The sequence below is a fragment of the Acromyrmex echinatior genome, chromosome 8 (genome assembly GCF_024713525.1).
Source record: "Acromyrmex echinatior isolate Ae372 chromosome 8, ASM2471352v2, whole genome shotgun sequence".
NCBI lineage: Eukaryota > Metazoa > Arthropoda > Insecta > Hymenoptera > Formicidae > Acromyrmex > Acromyrmex echinatior.
In genome coordinates this window covers 11,827,286-11,848,588 of record NC_141859.1, presented here as the reverse complement: position 1 = coordinate 11,848,588, position 21,303 = coordinate 11,827,286, and the positions used below count along the sequence as shown (strand labels likewise).

The following is a 21,303-nucleotide window of genomic DNA, read 5'->3' as shown; positions in this document are numbered from 1 at the left end:
ATTATTAAGTTTTAAATGTACATATATGTCTACGAAATTAGCAAATGAAATTAGTATTGTATCACTAGTTTCTTATTCTTAATTATTAAATTTTAACACGTGAATTTTCATAAGCACCGATAATTTTTAATAATAGGTTTGTCGAGTCGCATGCTCCAACATGCTTCAATATGCTCCTATCATAGATTCAACTCACTCTAATGCACTCATTAGAATGACTAAAAATTAGCAACAGTATATTGGAACAAATTGAAGCATGCGACGTGAACAAACCTAGTATCTCATCGATTGATACGTTCAGCAGAACACAACAGCAGAAACAGTTTTGCAATCGTTTTATGTATTGTTTACAGAGATAGGATCATTCTTTTAGATCTAAAAGTATAATCCAATCAACGATAAGAAAACTTGGAAACAAGTGCAAAATAAACGTTCTGCTGAACGCAGTCATTGAGCGCGTTCAAGTTGACAAACCGGATAGTCTGCTCGCCGAGCAAATGAACATAATTGGTTGTTACTTATAGATTTAAACAATCATATACAATCGTTCGGTAAGCATGACTAGCCGCTTTGCTGTCTTGAACTCGCCCAATCTTTATTTTCATTTCTTTTTATATTTCCGCGAGCATTCCCTGTCGCACAAAGGCGATTCCTCAGCACAGAAATATCGCTTAATCCTAATTTTCATATTCCCTCTCACCTTACGCGCGTGTAACAGAAATATTAACACAAAACAGAGCCAGACACTCCACATCCCTCGACCCGCTAAGATTTCGTAGAATCCGAAACGAGACAAAAACACAGCACTGAAGAGAAATATTCAAACTAAACATACCAATATTTATATTCCGTGAAAGAATGATACTTCTGTTTTCGACCTTCTGCAGTTTATGCTTCTTCATATCGTTTCTATACCTTCAGTGATTAAGTCCGATTAAGTGCTTTAAAATTCCGTAATACAAAACGCGCAATTATAATGGCGGACCAGCAATTAAGAGGCAACAAGATCCGAGTATTCAAGGTCCAAGCTCGTCAATCTCTGCGTAAACATTACAAACCATCAAAAGTGAAATATTTCGCAATTTGCAAATATTGTTTGTCAGAAATAAGTTATAATAACAACTATCCTGCATTACTCGTGCACTTGACCATATACCATACGGAATTATTAACAGAAGCAGAGAAGACAAATCGTAACATTCAATGGATATGGGATTATTTTACTCCAACATCATATGGCGGACGGTGCAATATATGTCATTCAAAAATTAAAAGTGTCGGATCAATTACGAAACATCTTAATATTCACAGGAGAAAGTAAGTATACAATAAGTATATTTTTAACAACTAAGAGAAACAATATAGGAATTCTTTCACGGAGTTCTGTGCACAATTGATATTATCGTGTTTTTTACTTTTATTGTTACTCCTTATATAGACATAATATCTTCGATCCAGACGAAGTTATTTACGAAGATACTTATATGTATGGCGCAAGTACCAGTGCAAGCGGCAGTATGATTGTGGAGGAATATCAGGAAGCTTCAATACCATTAGCTTCTAATTTGACCGATGACACGGGTAGAACATGTGTTCCTAACGAGTAATTATTCACTTTAAATTAATTTTAATTCATGCTAATAGATCTTTCGAATCAATTTGTATTTTTTTCCCTATTCAAATATAATCTATATGATGTTGTGTATAACACTTATTTATTAAGCGTTTCATTAATATTTATATAATAACCAATTAATGGCAAATTATTTCTCCAATTTTGTTATACTATTTTATATAATATTTTATAGGATACTATATGTATAAGATGTTATTATAGTTTCCACAGTCATACTTATTTTCAAACATTTTTCTTATTCAGTTAATCTGTATTTGCATTAACTGGAAAAAAAGTACTTCTTCTGTCACTACTAAATATTCATGTGTGATCAAATTTGTTTTCTCATTTAGTAGTATACATTCATAAATAATATAATTACATGTTGTTTAATTGTCGATTATTGCATGCAATGCGTAATGCACTCGCGTAAATTGTTTTCATTAAGCTTATTTTTATAATTTTATGCTATTAATTCAGATATAGTTTAATTTTTGAGGAATTGACATATATATTTATATTTAACTTGTTTTTATCTTATTTATAATATTTTAGGAAATGAAGTTTATATTTATGCATACTCACGTATTTTATGATTAAATGTGCCTTCTAGAACGAATTCAATCTTAAAATTTATTCCGAAAAAATGATAGTTGCAGTACATTGTTTTAAATATTTATAATACAATGCAATGTTTCAAAGATTTATACCCTGCACTTCAGTGAAATTAATTACATTCATTTTATATTTTATTGATAGTTTTATTAGTGAATGAGACAGAGATTAATATAAAGCTTTTCGAAATACGAAGTTGTTCGAAGATTGTCATATATATAAGATAAATTCCCCAAAAATTTCTCTTTATGTACCATTGTACCTTTATTTCGCATATAATATCATATTAAATTATAAAAATAATAAGGCTCAATAAATTATAATAATTAAAAAGGAAAAAGGGCTACGAGCCTATAAAAACAATCAATATAAAATGACAAACTGTACAAATAGTTAAAAAATAAAATAAAACATGTCATGAAATTAAAAACGTAAATTATAATTTGACAATCAGAAGGTGAACAAAACAAACGTTTCGATCCTTGTTGGATCATTTTCAATGACAAATAAATTAATAATAGAAATGTAACGTAGATAAAACATGAGAAATTAAATAAAATTCGCATTCGGACGCAATATTAACTATAAAACTCGCTCCAAATTGAGAGGAAATCAAACAAACGATTATAGTTGACACAAATGTCCTCCTCCGAACCGTGCGTATGTATAAGGACGAACATGTTTCTGTTAGCAATTATAAATTATAATAATAAATTAACGATAGAAGTAAATAAAAATAATAAGAAAAGTACAAATCGAGTCGCAAACAATAAAAAGAAAGGTACAAAACAAGTCGCAATTAATAAGTTAAAATTAAAAGAAAGAGGCAAAAATTATCTTTGATATTATAATACAAGCACATAAAAAATAATAATGACGATAGAAAAAGAGTTAAATGCCGACATTCATTGTATATGTATAATGAGTTTAAACTCATTATACATGCGAATTTTATTTAATTTCTTATGTTTCATCTACGTTACATTTCTATTATTAATTTATTTGTCACATTGAAAATGATTCAACAAGGATCGAAACGTTAGTTTTGTTCACCTTCTGATTGTCAAATTATAATTTACCTTTTTAATTTCATAACATGTTTTATTTAATTTTTTAACTATTTATACAGTTTGTCATTTTATGTTGATTGTTTTTATGCTCATACCCCTTTTTCCTATTTAATTATTATAATATCATATATCCTAACAATAAATTTGGGACAGTTTTATACTTTCATGTATACAAAACCACAAATATAAGTATTTAATTGAACAATTCATAAGTTACTACAGATTTTTGCTATTCTAAGCGTATATTTAGATTGAAAAGATGAGGCTTTTTATATAATTATCAAGTAATATAATTATTAAATACTATATTACATTTTATAACGTTAATTTTTTTATCACAATATATACAGATCCGCAACGAAGACTTCAGAACCATCAGAACATGTTACGAATAATCCTCTTGAACATATGTCAGTAGATGATAATATGTCATTAGAAGTTCCCGCCGAATTAGAGTTATACGATACAGAAGAAGTTCCCGTTGGAGAAAAAGTTCTCTTTATGCACGAAAGTCCCGTAATAGGAGAAGAATTTCAAGAAGTACTTGACCAATAATCATCTGACGTTCATAATTACTCTCTTGATTCTGAGGGCTAAATTACCTATGATCTTACGAAAAAAGAATAATTGATACTGCGTTATAGTATACACAAATATTTCTTAATGAGATCTTAATTTCAAAAAACGAACTCTGAAGGAAATTGCTATTTTACTGATAAAATGTGACGCATTGACTCATTCTTATATACTGCAATTCAATGCCGTACGCACATATATACATAAATTTTTGTAAAACGATATCGTTTTAATTACATGTAAATCTAATTTCAACAATGTTATTCTTCTAATTACTTTATTAGTTTGTAACTTTCAATTTTGTACGTGCAAATTCCAAAGCTTTTGTATCAAATATTGCGACAAACTTGAAAAGTCTAGACGTTACTCAGATTTAAAAAATGTTTAAACAGCATAACAATTTAAAAAATTGTTGTTCTTGACATAAACTTCAAGTTGCAGACACATACTAATACATATACTTTAATTTTAGAGAATTCTCAAATGCGATAAAAGTTATTGTATTGTACGATATCCTTCTACGAAAATTATTACGTTCAACCGATAAACAGAAGACCATTTAAGATCTCGCCTCTTAAGGATCTAATAACCGTTAATAATACTATAATTCTCGTATGACAATTACTTTTCTTTTTTATAGATTTGAGAATTTTTTGTCACAATTAATCTATACGTATTAATACTTGTCTATGAGTTTTACAGAGTTTTTATGCCGAGAACAAGTAAAAAAATTGTGGTATTTTTTACAATTTCTTATTTATAGCGATTTACTATTTATTAGTATGACGGTCGAGAGCTGCTATATCAGCATTTGCTTCAGATAAAAGCTATGCCATTTGTACTTACAGAACTGTGATCTGCAGACTATTAATAGTCACGAAGATACAATGTGGAGCTCTTAAAATTGGATTTTTACATATAACTGAAATTATTCTTTTATGAAAATTATGTTTCTGTGTACATAAGATATCTGTGTACTACATACTATTCTGTACATGCTTCTGTAGATGCGTCAGTGATACATAAATCGTTTGTATATAAATCCTACTTACATTACGATTAATCGGTTTTAGGATCCTTTTAAGAGATATTGAATGTATAAACGTATAAAATATAATTTTGGTCTACGTAACAAAAACAAAATATAAGTTTAAGTTCAAGATATAAAAATTAACAACATCACTAATAAAAACACATACGTTAAATGAACCATTACACCTGAATCGAATACCAAGTGATAATTAAATTTAAGTAAATTGTTAACTTCCTTTGTAATGCAAATATAAGTCAAACATGTCCAGGTATATACACACTTAAGGCTGTATTAATTATGTTGTACGTTAAGTATTTAATTATTATTTATATAAATTTTTATATAACTTTATGTTACATAAAAATTTATTTTACATCATTTACTATTAATATCATACATTTTAAATACATATATACGTATAGATGTATTTGTGAATAATTTATTATATAAATAATATACACATTATTTAACATCTATAAATAGTATATACTTTATAAGTAGTACAGTTTTTATACAACATTTTTTAAAATTATTTATTAATTTAATTAACTTTTTTATATAATGATCACATTATTTATAAAATATATTCGCTAATATATGATATTAAGTTGATATTAAGTAGATGATTTGTTTGTAACTAAATGTCACTTCTGCCATTTATTCACGGTAGTTTTTTTCTCTTTGTAATTTTTAATTAGTATCATTAATTTATTTTTATATCATCATTTTCATATAGATTATTTTCAAAAATAAGCATTTTTCAGAAATTATTTTGGACTTATTTAATATTAGGAAAAAAACTTATCTATTTTTAATATACTGAAAAAAAACAAGAAATTCCATGTGTCAATTTGAACAATGACATTTTATGTATCACTATAAATTTTACATACGTTATTTACCTTCTGCGAATAATATAAAATAAAGACACTAGGATACATACAAAATAGACAAGATGGTTGTTTAACGCTGAAAGGAATTAAAGTACTGGAGAAAAAAATAAAAATAATGTAAATATGACGCAGTTTTATATAAGAAATATCACGACAAATGCAGCCACTAATTAAACGACCTAATAAAATAAAAATCTTTGATTGAGAGTAGAACAATACAATCCTTTTTGACAGAATGTTGTATGTTTAGAAACATATCAGATAATTAATTATCTTTGAAATTCTTATGACTTCAAATTCAATTAAATTTGAATGAAATCGTTTTATACGTAACCAAAATTAATATTTTATCATTTCAATGTACTGTATTTTTTAATTGTAACATATTGTATTTCTCATCCGTTTACATACCCTATAAAATTTTTAGAGTAAGATCTTAATGTGAAGAGTGAAATCTCACTTTTAAAGATTAAAAATTGTGACACTCTTTATTAAAACTCACTCAATTTTCATTCTTTACAGTTAGATTCCATTCCAAAGTGTAGAGATAATTTTTACCTACCAATTACTTTCTCCATTGTACTTATTTTCATATGTTATTAACATTCATCAGGTACCATTGGTAGCTAAAACACTAATTACTATTGCATAATTTTATTATTACTTGCACTACTTATCTTAGCATGTATAAGTAGTGCTAGTAGCACTACTTACTTCGTACAATTTTAAAAATAAAAACTGTAAAAACTATAATTTATCAAGGAAAATCACATAATATGACGAAATCTTTTTATAGTACTTGACGATGGTTGAAGACTAAAAAAACTGTTTATTCAAGTTAGATACAAACAAAGAATAAAAACGTTCTTATCATGAAATATCAAAAAATAGTTTTTTCTGATTGCTATATACGCTATATATACATTCTTACTTTCCAATATTTTTAATTAAATGAAAGAAAGCCTATATTCTAATGTATTATTGTTTGTGTTTCCTTTTCACACATCAGATCTCCTGAATCCATAATTTTTATTATAATATTCCTGAGACTTTTATATATAATGGTGTTTTCTATATAAAGATTATGTGTTTCACCGGTTTCCTCCGTGTCCAGATTCATTCTTGAAATGCCAACGTTTCGTGAATCTTGCTGTTTACATCATCAGGGCAAAGAATAGTCTGATACTTACTGATACAGTGTGATACTGATTTTTATTATACTTGTCGATTACTAAAATAATATTTAGATTGCTTTATTCTTCTAAAGAGAAGAAAATGATAAGATAAATAAAATAATTTATTATTGTATATTGCACATTTGTGTGTGTCATTAAAGAGGTAAGATTCAGTTATTTCTTTTATTTTATCTTTACTGTTAATCTTTTCGGATGTCTCATCTTTTAATTTTTGAAAGAACAACTTTTGTTACTTTAATTAATACTATTATAATCTTGATTATGAGTGTGGTAAAAATTAAAAATGAAAATGCACAAGGATGTTTTGAAATCTAATCGATTAAATGGAAAAATTAATCGTCTTAAATATATAACAATAGAATTATAAATATTAGTCAAAAACTAAAAATCGACATTACAAATTATGTCACAAATAAATTCAAAATGCAAATCGCGTGTAAAATAATTGTTAATTTCGTTATCGTACCGAAAAAATATAACTACGTTACAGTAGTAACTGCTATAAAATACGAAAATTAGAACTATTATAATTTTATTACCGACTTATGTAATGGTAACAATATATCAAGTAACGCGTTTTTCAATCTGAGATTTACATTCAATACGATGTAATATTCAATTATGGAAGAAGATTTTATTTAATGCGAGTTTGTGAAAAATCGTATGTTTGGCTCTCTCGCTGAAAATTCAGCCTTTCTCATTTATCAGTTATCTTCTCAACATCGACCGCGACAAATCTAAGGGAAGAATGTGAGGAAACGTTACAGATAAATATGGGTGGATTAAGTAAAAAACTATATTTCTTTATTTAACTGAACGTGTATTTATACAAAATGTAAAATGTGTGAAACTATATTATACACTATATTATACACTATATTATAACAATATAACTATATTATACACTTTATTATATACAATATTTGAACTATATTATACACTCTATAAATATATTATACACTCCATAATGAAAAGTTTGATATATCAGAGAGTAATCCGAAAACAGTTATAATTGCGAGTTAGCTGTTATCAAATCCTCCAGAAAATCCGTCTCGCGACTCTCCCCCGTTCTAACAAATTTTAAACACAAGCCCGGCAACTATAGTGTGGAATCATAGAACACTCCATACTCAAAATTTTACTCAATACGGAAATTTATCGTAAAGGAATCCAAAAATTGGATTAAAAATCAATTGTGAACTTTCTAACATATTGTGCGCGGATATCAACCGATATTTGGAATGGCAGTACAACTGTCCGTAAAACAGAGATTTAACTTTCAGGAATCATTTACATGGTCGTAAGAAGCTTCCCACAATAGCAGGAATACGGAATTAGGAATACGAAATAAGAAATAATGACATCAACTTGTCAGAAATCGTGAATTTTTATGTATTCGATTTTTGATTGATTAAAATCGTTATTCTTCATTCGTGTTCCGTATGCCATTTTCTGACACTTTAATCATAGTCGAGCATTACTATCTTACAATTGAATGAGAGGGGAATAATTATTCGAATGAAATTGATCAATTATTACAAATTACGGCCAAAATGATACCTTACCGACTGTTACATAAATCGACGCAATTCGCAAATGTAAAAAAAGGGACATAATAAAAAGCACATAATAAATAATAAATAAGAATAAGGTAGTCATTTTGAACTCCTCCCTTTTGCCAGTCAAATATTCCACACCCACGAGCAAGTTAAGTTTTTCGGCCCTGTTCAGACATGAGACAATGATGAGCGTTCGAATGATTTCATATAACTTGTCCAATAGCATAGAAGCGAATGACAAAATCGTGTGCAATACCTATAACATTTCCGATTTGATAAAATCTAAATTGCGTTCTTAATATCGGTCATTGACCGCTCTGCAGGGTTCAACGTATCCACTGTTCACCCGCTAGAAATTCTCAACTGATTTGTTCTCAATTGATTTGCTCACACCTTTTTACACTTTTTACACTTAAAATGAAATAGATATATATTTGACGCTGAAAAGAGAGAAAGTGGAGATGTTGAAAGTGTAAGCAAGTCGAATAGACATAGCGTTTTTGCTATCTCATTATCGCAATAAAGGCGCCCCAATCGTGTCGAACCATACAGTGACTGAGTTCAGCAGAACACAACAGTTTTATGATGAAAACTATAAGAAAACGGCTCGAATGATTAATATGGAATACATATAAGGAAAGAGCTAAGAGTCAAAATAATATATCTGTTACAATATTCAAGATAAAAATTATAAACAAAAGTAACTCGCTGACAAAACTCGCTGACAAAACTTAATAATAGCAAAATATAACAAGGATATTGTCTTGAATACTGTAACAGATACATTATATTGGCTCTCAGATTCTTTTTTTATTGAGTTTTATGATTGTTTGCTGAAATAGGATCATTCTTTTAGATCTAAAAGTATAATCCAATCAGCGCGAAGAATAATTGTAAAATAAACGTTCTGCTGGACACAGTCAGTCTTGAGCGCGTTCAAGTTGACAAATCGGCTAGCCTGCTCGCCGAGCAAATGAACATAATTGGTTGTCACTAATAGATTTAAACAATCATATACAATCGTTCGGTAAGCATGACTAGCCGCTTTGCTGTCTTGAACTCGCCCAAACTTTATTTTCATTTCTTCTTATTATATATTACCGCGAGCATTCCCTGTCGCACAAAGGTGATTCCTCACCAAAGAAATATCGCTTGGTCCTGATTTTCATATCCCCTCTCACCTCACGCGCGTGTAACAGAAATATTCACGCAAACCGGAGTCCACGTTCCTCGCCCCGCTAAGATTTCGTAGAATCCGAAACGAGACAAACACAGCACTGAAGAGACATATTCAAACTAAACATACCAATATTTATATTCCTTGAAAGAATGATACTTCTGTTATCGACCTTCTGCAGTTTATGCTTCTTCATATCGTTTCTATACCTTCAGTGATTAAGTCCGATTAAGTGCTTTAAAATTCCGTAAGACAAAACGCGCCATTATAATGGCGGACCAGCAATTAAGAAGCAACAAGATCCGAGTATTCAATCTCCGAGTTCGTCAATATCTGCGTAAACATTACAAACCGTCAAACGAAAAATATTTAGCAATTTGCATATATTGTTTGTCAAAAATAAGTTATATAAAAAATTATAATGTTTTACCCTTGCACTTAAACGTAAAACATCCGGAAGTATTAACAGAAGAACAGAAGACAGAACATAACATTCATTGGGCATGGGATTATTTCACTCCAACATCAGATGGCGGACAGTGCAACATATGTTCTACAAGAATTACATCTGGAATCGGCGCCATTACGAAACATCTTAATATTCACAGGAAGACGTAAGTATACAATAAGTATATTTTTAACAACTAAGAGAAACAATATAGGAATTCTTTCACGGAGTTCTGTGCACAATTAATATTATCGTGTTTTTTACTTTTATTGTTACTCCTTATATAGACATAAATTCTTCGATCCAGACGAAGTTATTTACGAATATACTTATATGTATGGCGCAAGTACCAGTGCAAGCGGCAGTATGATTGTGGAGGAATATCAGGGAGCTTCAATACCAATAGCTTCTAATTTGACCGATGACGGATAGAATATGTGTTCCTAACGAGTAATTATTCACTTTAAATTAATTTAAATTCATGCTAATAGATCTTTCGAATCAATTTGAATTTTTTTCCCTATTCAAATATAATGTATATGATGTTGTGTATAACACTTATTTATTAAGCGTTTCATTAATATTTATATAGTAACCAATTAATGGCAAATTATTTCTCCAATTTTGTTATACTATTTTATATAATATTTCATACGATACTATATGTATAAGATGTTATTATACTTTCCGCAGCCATACTTATTTACAAACATTTTTCATATTCAGTTTATCTGTATTTGCATTAACTGGAAAAAAAGGTACTTCTTCTGTCACTGCTAAATATTCATGTGTGATCAAATTTGTGTTTTCTCATTTAGTGTATATTCATAAATAATATAATTACATGTTGTTTAATTGTCGATTATTGCATGCAATGCGTAATGCACTCGCTTTGGTAAATTGCTTTCATTAAGCTTATTTTTATGATTTTATGCTATTAATTCAGATATAGTTTAATTTTTGAGGCATTGACATATATATTTATATTTAACTTGTTTTTTTCTTATTTATAATATTTCAGGAAATGTAGTTTATATTTATGCATACACACATATTTCATGATTAAATATGCTTTCAAGAACGAATTCAATTTTAAAATTTATTCCGAAAAAAATAATAGTTGTGGTACATTGTTTTAAATATTTATAATACAATGCAATGTTTCAAAGATTTATATCCTGCACTTCAGTAAAATTAATTACATTCATTTTATAGTTTATTGATAGTTTTATTAGTGAATGAGACAGAGATTAACATAAAGCTTTTCGAAATACGAATTTGTTCGAAGACTGTCATATATAATATATAAGATAAATTCCCCAAAAAACTCTCTTTATGTACCATTGTACCTTTATTTCGCATATAACATAATATCATGTTAAATTATAAAAATAATAAATTATAATAATTAAAAAGGAAAAAGGGCTACGAGCCTAAAAACAATCAACATAAAATGACAAACTGTATAAATAGTTAAAAAATAAAATAAAACATGTCATGAAATTAAAAAGGGAAATTATAATTTGACAATCAGAAGGTGAACAAAACAAACGTTTCGATCTTGTTGGATCATTTTCAATGACATTTAAATTAATAATATTAGGTGTTGGAATTAATTCGTAGCGTTTTTTAATGAAAGAATGTTATTTATTTCACATGAGCATTAAAAAATACATTAATGAAAGTACTTCCCATCACTTGTAAAACGCTACGAATTAATTCCAACACCTAATAGAAATGTAACGATGTAGGTAAAACATAAGAAATTAAATAAAATTCACATTCGGACGCAATATTAACTATAAAACTCGCTCCAAATTGAGAGGAAATCAAACAAACGATTATAGTTGACACAAATGTGCTCCTCCGAACCGTGCGTGTGTATAACGACGAACATGTTTCTTTAGCAAGTATAAATTATAATAATTAATTAACGACGGAAGAAAATAAAAATAATAAGAAAAGTACAAATCGAGTCGCAAACAATAAAAAGAAAGGTACAAAATAACTTAAAATTAAAAGAAAGAGGCAAATATTATCTTTGATATTATAAGACAAGCACATAAGAAATAATAATGACGATAGAAAAAAAGTAAAATACCGACATTCATTGTATATGTATAATGAGTTTAAACTCATTATACATGCGAAATTTATTTAATTTCTAATGTTTTATCTACGTTGCATTTCTATTATTAATTTATTTGTCACATTGAAAATGATTCAACAAGGATCGAAACGTTTGTTTTGTTCACCTTCTAATTGTCAAATTATAATTTATCTTTTTAATTTTATGACATGTTTTATTTAATTTTTTAACTGTTTATACAGTTTGTCATTCTATGTTGATTGTTTTTAGGCTCGTATCACTTTTTCCTTTTTAATTATTTTAATATCATATATCCTAACAATAAATTTGGGACAGTTTTATACTTTCATGTATACAAAACTACAAATATAAGTATTTAATTTCACAATTTATAAGTTACTACAGATTTTTGCTATTCTAAGCGTATATTTAGATTGAAGAGATGAGGCTTTTTATATAATTATCAAGTAATATAATTATTAAATACTATATTACATTTTATAACTCTTTAATTTTTTTATCACAATATATATAGATCCGCAACGAAGACTTCAGAACCATCAGAATATGTTGCGAGTCCTCTTGAAAATATTGAAAATATTATAGGGAATGTAAAACTTGACGCCGAATTAAAGCTGTTAGACGATCCAGAAGAAGTTGCCGGTAGAGAAGAACTTCCCGATGGAGAAGAACTTCCCGATGGAGAAGAACTTCCAGATGGAGAAGAACTTCCCGATGGAGAAGAATTTCTCGAAGTAGAAGGACTTATAGAATTATTTGACCAACAACCATCTAACATTTATAATTACCCTCTTGATCCTGAGAGCCAAATTACCTATGATCTTACGGAAAAGAATAATTGATACTGCGTTATAGCATATACAAATATATTTCTTAAATGAGACCTAATTTCAAAAAACAAACTCTCAAGGAAATTGCTAATTTACTGATAAAATGTGACGCATTGACTCATTCTTATATACTGCAATTCAATGCCGTACGCACATATATACATAAATTTTTGTAAAACGATATCGTTTTAATTACATGTAAATCTAATTTCAACAATGTTATTCTTCTAATTACTTTATTAGTTTGTAACTTTCAATTTTGTACGTACAAATTCCAAAACTTTTGTATCAAACAAATATTGCGAAAAATATAATTTTGGTCTATGTAACAAAAACAAAATATAAGTTTAAGTTCAAGATATAAAAATTAACATCAAACCACATAAGTTAAATAAAATCATATAAGTTAAATGAACCATTACACCTGAATCGAATACCAAGTGATAATTAAATTTAAGTAATTTTTTAACTTTCTTTGTAATGCAAATATAAGACAAATATGTCCAGGCATATATACACTTAAAGATGTATTAATTATGTTATACGTTAAGTGTTTAATTATTATTTATATAAATTTTTATATAATTTTATGTTACATAAAAATTTATTTTACATCATTTACTATTTATATCATACATTTTAAATATACATATATACGTATAGATGAATTTGTGAATAAATTATTATATAAATAATATACACATTATTTAATATCTATAAATAGTGTATACTTTATAAGTAGTACAGTTTTTATACAACATTTTTTAAATTTATTTATTAATTTAATTAACTTCTTTATATAATGATCACATTATTCATAAAACATATGCGCTAATATGTGATATTTAGTTGAAATTAGTAGATGATGTTTGTAATTAAATGTCACATCTGGTCATTTATTTACGGTTAATGAGGTAATTTTTTTCTCTTTGTAATTTTTAATTATTATCATTAATTTATTTTTATATCATCATTTTCATATAGGTTATTTTGAAAAATAAGCAATTTTCAGAAATTTTTTTGGACTTATTTAATATTAAGAAAAAAAAACTTATCCATTTTTAATATACTGAAAAAAAAACAAGAAATTCCATGCGTCAATTTGAACAATGACATTTTATGTATCACTATAAATTTTACATACGTTATTTACCTTCTGCGAATAATATAAAATAAAGACACTAGGAATACATACAAAATAGACAAGATGGTTGTTTAGATGGTTGTGCTGAAAGAAATTAAAGTACTGGAGAAAAAATAATGTAAATATGACGCAGTTTTATATAAGAAATATCACGACAAATGCAGCCACTAATTAAACGATCTAATAAAATAAAAATCTTTGATTGACAGTAGAACAATACATTACTTTTTGACAGACTGTTGTATGTTTAGAAACATATCACATAATCAATTATCTTTGCAATTTTTAATTTAAATTTAAATGACTTTAAATTTAATTAAATTTAAATGAAATCATTTTGTACGTAACCAAAATTAATATTTCATCATTTCAATGTACTGTATTTTTTATTGTAACGTAGCGTATTTCTCATCCGTTTACATACTTTATGAATCTTTTAGAGTAAAATATTAATGTGAAGAGTGAAATCTCACTTTTAAAGATTAAAAATTGTGACACTCTTTCTTAAGACTCACTCAATTTTCATTCTTTACAGTTAAATTCCATTCCAAAGTGTAGAGATAATTTTTACCTATCAGTTACTTTCTCTATTGTACTTATTTTTATATGTTATTAACATTCATCAGGTACCATTGGTAGCTAAGACACTAATTATTATTGCATAATTTTAGTATTACTTGCACTTATCTTCGCACAATTTTAAAAATACTGCAAAAAACTATGATTTATTAAGGAAAGTCAGATAATATAATGAAATCTTTTTATGGTACTCGACGATGGTTAAAGACTATAGCAAAATTGTTTATTCAAACTTAAATACGGACAAAGAATAAAAACGTTCATATCATGAAATATATCAAAAAATATGTTTTTCTAATTGTTATATACACTCTATATACGCTCCTACTTTCAAATATTTCTAATTAAATGAAAGAAAGCCTATATTCTAATGTATTATTGTTTGTATTTCCTTTTACACATCCTATCTCCTGAATCCATAATTTTTATTATAATATTCCTGAGATTTCTACGGGTGTTTTCTATGTAAAGATTATGTGTTTCACGGTTTTTTCCGTGTCCAGATCCATTCTTGAAATGCTAACGTTTGAATCTTGCTGTTTATATGATCAAGGCAAAGAGCAGCTGATCATCCTGATACTTATTACTGATACAGTGTGATACTGATTTTTATTATACTTGTCGATCACTAAAATAATAATTAGATTGCTTTATTCTTCTAAAGAGAAGAAAATGAGATAAAATAAGATCAGAAAGATAGATAAAATAATTTATTATTGTATATTGAATATTTGTGTGTGTCATTAAAAAGGTAAGATTCAGTTACTTCTTTTACTTTATGTTTACTGTTAATCTTTTTTTTCGGATGTCTCATCTTTTGATTTTTGAAAGGACAACATTTGTTACTTTAATTAATACTATTCTAGTCTAAAAATTTTGATTATGAGACGTGTGGTAAAAATTCAAAATGAAAATGCATATAAGGATGTTTTGAAATCTAATGGATTAAATGGAAAAATTAATCGTCTTAAATATATAACAATAGAATTATAAATATTAGTCAAAAAATGAAAATCGAAAACATTACAAATTATGTCACAAATGAATTCAAAATCCAAATAGCGAGTAAAATAATTGTTAAATTCGTTATCATATCGGAAAAATATAACTACATTGCCGTAAAAGCTATAAAATACGAAAATTAGAGCTATTATAATTTTATTACCGACTTAGATAATGGTAGCGGTATAGTCAAGTAACGCGTTTTTCAATCTGGGATTTACATTCAATACGATGTAATCGAGTCACAATCCTGATAGACGATTTTATTTAATGCCAGTTTGTGAAAAATCGTGTGTACGGCTCTCTCGCTCAAAATTCAGCCTTTCTTATTTATCAGTTAGCTTCTTGCAGCGTCTTCTCAACACCAGCCGCGGCAAAAACTAAGAGAAGAATATGAGGAAACGTTACAGATACATAATATGGATGATTTAAGTAAAAAAATATATTTTTTTATTTAACTGAATGTGTATTTATACATCAAAATGTAACATGTGCGATATTACGCATATGATTCGTCTTTTGAATCAAATATAATGCAAACAATATAATAGGTAAAAATATAGAATAAGCAATTAAGTCAAATAACGCTCACTGATTTGCATATCAAATAATATGTTAATTTAATTGAGAAACAACAAATAAAAAAAAATAAATTTTTAATAAAAGGGTATAGTATATTTACTTCGCTCAATACATCGTACGTTCCAAATATTCTAATTTGCAATAAATTACTGCTACAAGAAATTTCTCTCGTTAAGTGCGACAACACATATTTCCTTAAGGTTCTTTGCTAACTAAACGCGATATTCTGTCGACAGAATTTGCGTAGCACATTAGAATTTTTAGTAAATTGTAATGAAGTGGACCAAAAATAACATTTTTTGATATTTTTAAGGTTTATTTACTTCAAAAGGTCTCGTCTGTAAATAAATTCAAAGATAGCTGAAAGTATAATTTAGGAGCTTTCGAATGAGTTCATGATCATAAGACATGTTGATAAAGTTATGATTACTTGAATTTTAATAAAATTTTCAAGAATGGTACTCGTACTTAGACATAGTGTGCGTGCGTGTGTGTGCGTGTGTGTGTGTGTGTGCATGTATGTGCGTGTGTGTATGCGTGTGCACTTTACGTACTTAAAATTGTAAAGCTTTACATGGAAAGCTGCAGATAGCACAAAATTCGAATCGCTGTAACTTGATATAAAAAATTGTGTGATCATGAATCAAAGTTCGTTTGAAAACCATTGAATTGTAGGGTTGAGCGGGGCTATTTGTGAGTGACACTTTTTCTTTAAATTATTATAAATCTTCACACAATTACGATAGAATTAATGATAAATGCTTTAAGATGTTGCATCTGGCTCAATAATTGGTTACTTATACAGCCTTAATATAGCTCGTAAATAAGAAGAAAATTACGTTAATTACATGGATGTAAAATGAATCACCACTTATGGGACATGTTGAGTATCTTCAAAGAATAAGTTGAACCATTAAGGTAATCATTAAATGAGATTATATATATTATTAAAAACATGAAAGAATTACGTGTTTTAGTCAAACTTTTATTATTTTTATCTTAAGTATAATAATTTGTATAATAATACTCTCTTTTTAATTAACAAAATAAAAGAAATTGAAATCTTTACTCCTTACAATAATAATTAAACGTAAAATATTTGTTTAATTGTTAACATATAATAAAAATTGTTAAAGATAGATTTCATTTACGCTGTTGCGCGAGTTTATATGGCGAGTTAGTTATGACTCATAACATATTTGTTCAACAAGCTCCATATCGGTGTTTATTAAAATACTTTATTATAACTAAACCATAAATAAAATAGCAACTTGAACATTGGAGTTAAAGAATACGATAATAAATTATATCCAAAAAACATATTTGATTATTATTACTTGGTTTAATTATCATGTAGATCAGAAAGAATACTCTAACTACCTAATAATTTTACCTTTGATATACGAAAATAAAAAAGCTCACGTATTTGGGTATTGACAGCCAGACACAGATTACTGTATTAAGGCACAGTAATCTCTGTCTTTGTGCTACATTATGCAAGCATATACGTATCCATGTATATTTTGGTTATTTAGATATTTACATTTGACCAACTTACTCCCTTATGCTCAAGTAGTCCCGTTCTATTCTACTTTTAGATGTCGTTAAGTTTATTTAGAACTATTTTCCTGTTGCCACAAAAAAATGTTAAAAAGTAGCCAAAAACTCTATTTTTCTCATTTAATTCCAATTTACCCAAAATCAAGACGTGTTAGATAAATTCTGCCAACAGCATCGTATTCAGCTCGAAAAAATCTTTGATAAATATTCTATCGCACTTCGGAGAGAAAAAAGATGTTTTGTTGCACAGTGTTATTTAATAAATTTTGTGGTAACTTGTGCTTTTTTACAATTAAAAGAAAGAAAGAGATAGTAAGAAAGTAAGAGTGATAGAGAATGGGAGAGATGGAGAGAGGGGAAGAGAGAGAGAAAGAGAGAGAGAGAGAGAGAGAGAGAGAGAGAGAGAGAGAAATGTTTCTGAGATAGTACTTTTTTATAACAGTGCAATCCACAGAATTAATATATTATGTACATTATAGTATTAATAATATTAATAACAAATAGTGTTTAATTAAAATCAATATTGTATTGTAATGTAAAAAAGAACAAGAAAATAAATAAAACAGTGATATGAATATAACTGTAGATGATGATAATAATGATACAACTTACATATTTTTTGTAACGATTTTTATTTAAATTTGGAATCCGGTGAAAATTGGATCTAGCACCTGCAAAGTTGCTGGCTTCAGACTCATATTGATTATGCTAGAATCAATCGTTGGTCTAAAACTTCCCCTACAACACAAAGTTGCACAATAGTTGCAGCAATACTGCTGCAATATTGCAACAACATTACATGTTACAGTAAATTGAAGAGATTTTGCAGCGATATTGGCGCCAATTCTGTGCTGTATGGGTTACTTATATAAACTCTGTATATAAAAAATTCAAGTATTTATAAACATTTACATTCAATAAAAAATAAATGCTTTTTTTACTTTAATCAATAAAGTATTCCATTACCAACGTTGATGGTGCTTTTTAAGGGGCAGAATGAGACGAAAATCAAGGCGAAATATATGAATAATTGTAAAAGCAATAAACGACACTCTTTTTTACAGGGCGTACTTATGAGAAGATAATTGCCTAAAAATATATTTGATTTTGATTTTAATCTCGTTCCCTATCCTAAAAAGCATCGTCAACGTTGGTAATCGAATACCCTGTTCTCTGTGTATAGCAGGTTTCTCTCTATGCGGGGAGGTTGCTTGTGGTTTGTTGCACGACCGGTTGAGTCATCCCGAAGAGGCGTTTTTGGACCTGAAAGGTACTACCACGGAGTCCGTTTGCCATCATTCGAAACCACAAAGTCCTGTGAAACCATCATCCTCGTTGCCTATGACCGATTTCCTCTCCTGTAGAGCTTATCTTCAATCGTGGGATAAGAATTCCTACGATCTGCGTCACTTACAGGAATCTATGGTAAAGAGCCGCACGCTTTCGTTCACTCGAACAGCTGGTTTTCTTCGGAGGAATTTTTACGGCCCTTGAAAGAGGAAAGAAGAGAGGGATGAACAGAAGGAATGTTTCAGCCAATAATTCTCTCGCCGACAGAGCCCGCCGACATAGCTCGCCGACATAAAGCCAATTACGCACGAACAGCCGAAGATTCGTTATCTGTTATCTACTATGAGCATCGAACAAATTTTTTTTGTCAACTTGATCTCTAGTATTCACATTTAAAGAGAATGCATGCGATTTGACATGTCGTATATGCCCACGTAAACGGAAATCGCTAAATTACGTGTCTGCTAACGAGCCTGAATCAATAGACGAGTTTTAAAGTCGTCACGTTGGAGGAGCGGCACTTCGTGCAGAGATCACGATGCACATGCGTGCGTTACGCCTACGTAGGTACACACGTGTTTGCGAAAGGACACACGAACATTACGTAATAAATACACCAGACTTCACTAAACGTTTACAATTGTCCTCTACGTAGCTCTGCGACGAGATGCATGTACCGTACATGCGATACCTCTTTCTTCTACTTTTTCTCTTTCTTGCTTGCTTCATTCTTCTGATTTTTTTTTCTGTGCTCAATGCGCATTGCAAATATACGTATGAAGAAAGGTACGCACCCGGGCCAACGTGGACGATGGTTCCGGCAGAATTTAAAGAGCACGCAATATTTCATCCGCTAACGGAACATCGCTTCGATTAAACTGGTCGTCGGTACGACAAGCCACGATTCGTACAATCATGACGAAGGCTTTCTTCCGCGACGCGTCTTATCGCGACAAAAGCGATTCGGTTAGTTGCGCCGGACATTAAACTAACTCACATGAGCCACTAAAGTCGTGGCACCTTAAAGTTTACAGCACCACCCGTGGAGGAGGAAGAGTTGCCAGACTTGCAACCACAAACTGTACGATAAACTACGTTAACGAACTTTTCGTTTCGAACGACAAGCACTTTCTTCATGACGAGAGATATACGCGAGGCGAATAAAAATAATGGGGATATTATCATATTTATTGAGAGACGTGGAGTATTTAGCGATATCATACAATTGTTTCATATTTCTTTTGCAAGATATACGATGCGAAAGATTAAAATTTTTATTATACAACAGTTAGTTATAGTTTCCTTATATTTTAAAATAGACACAACCAAAGAAATCATGTTTTTCGGAAAAGAAGAAAAACTGTTTTTCAACTATATAAGTTAAGTAAAAGTGACATAACTAAAGAAATCAAGAAAGAGAGAAAAAACTTGATTTCTTTAGATGTGTCTATTTTAAAATATAAGTATAGGTTTTTGTTATAGAAAACTATTAATTAATCAAATAAATATTGACAAAAGAACATATACTTAAAAACATTATAATCAAATGTCATTTTTGTTACTTCACAATCCTTAAAAAATCACTCTTCGAATTGTGACAATTTTACAATATTGTCCTATAAAATTATAACAAAAATCCAAAATATATCATCAAAAGTAATATGACTTAAAATGTCACCAACAGTTTATATTTATATAAATATACGAGAACGCCTATAATTGGTCAATATTAGATGTTATGAATACAATATATATTTTTAATTTTTGAATTTTAATTATCTCAGATGTGCGGCGAAACCTTAGGAGATTAATCAAAGTTGATCTAAGACAATAATAATATAAATATGAAACATTCAGACATTCGTATCGATGATAACCTCCCCTAAATTAATTTAGTAAATAACTTATTGCGAAAACAGTTTATATTTACTTTCATTAGCTAAAATGACTAGAATAAAACAATTTTTTCTTTAAATTTCGATCATCGAAATTGTCTTAATTTTAAATATTTCTGTAAAAAGTTC

General features: G+C 28.7%; 1 protein-coding gene across 1 annotated transcript; it reads left to right on the top strand.

Moving 5' to 3' along the window:
• The first annotated feature begins 296 nt into the window (after window positions 1–296).
• LOC147908770 (uncharacterized) lies at window positions 297–20,616 on the top strand. The gene is made up of 5 exons (XM_087408590.1): window positions 297–1,317; window positions 1,439–1,603; window positions 3,651–10,348; window positions 10,470–10,632; window positions 12,807–20,616. Exons 1-3 carry the CDS (start codon window positions 977–979, stop codon window positions 3,853–3,855), a joined length of 711 nt encoding a protein of 236 aa, XP_087264716.1. The 5' UTR covers window positions 297–976; the 3' UTR covers window positions 3,856–10,348; window positions 10,470–10,632; window positions 12,807–20,616.
• Window positions 20,617–21,303: the final 687 nt, after the last annotated feature.

Excerpts from the sequence above, each read along its gene's own strand:
- LOC147908770 (XM_087408590.1), top strand. The coding sequence starts at position 977 with ATGGCGGACCAGCAATTAAGAGGCAACAAGATCCGAGTATTCAAGGTC. Across the intron at positions 1,318-1,438 it reads CTTAATATTCACAGGAGAAA|ACATAATATCTTCGATCCAG; the intron begins GTAAGTATACAA and ends CTCCTTATATAG. Across the intron at positions 1,604-3,650 it reads AGAACATGTGTTCCTAACGA|ATCCGCAACGAAGACTTCAG; the intron begins GTAATTATTCAC and ends CAATATATACAG.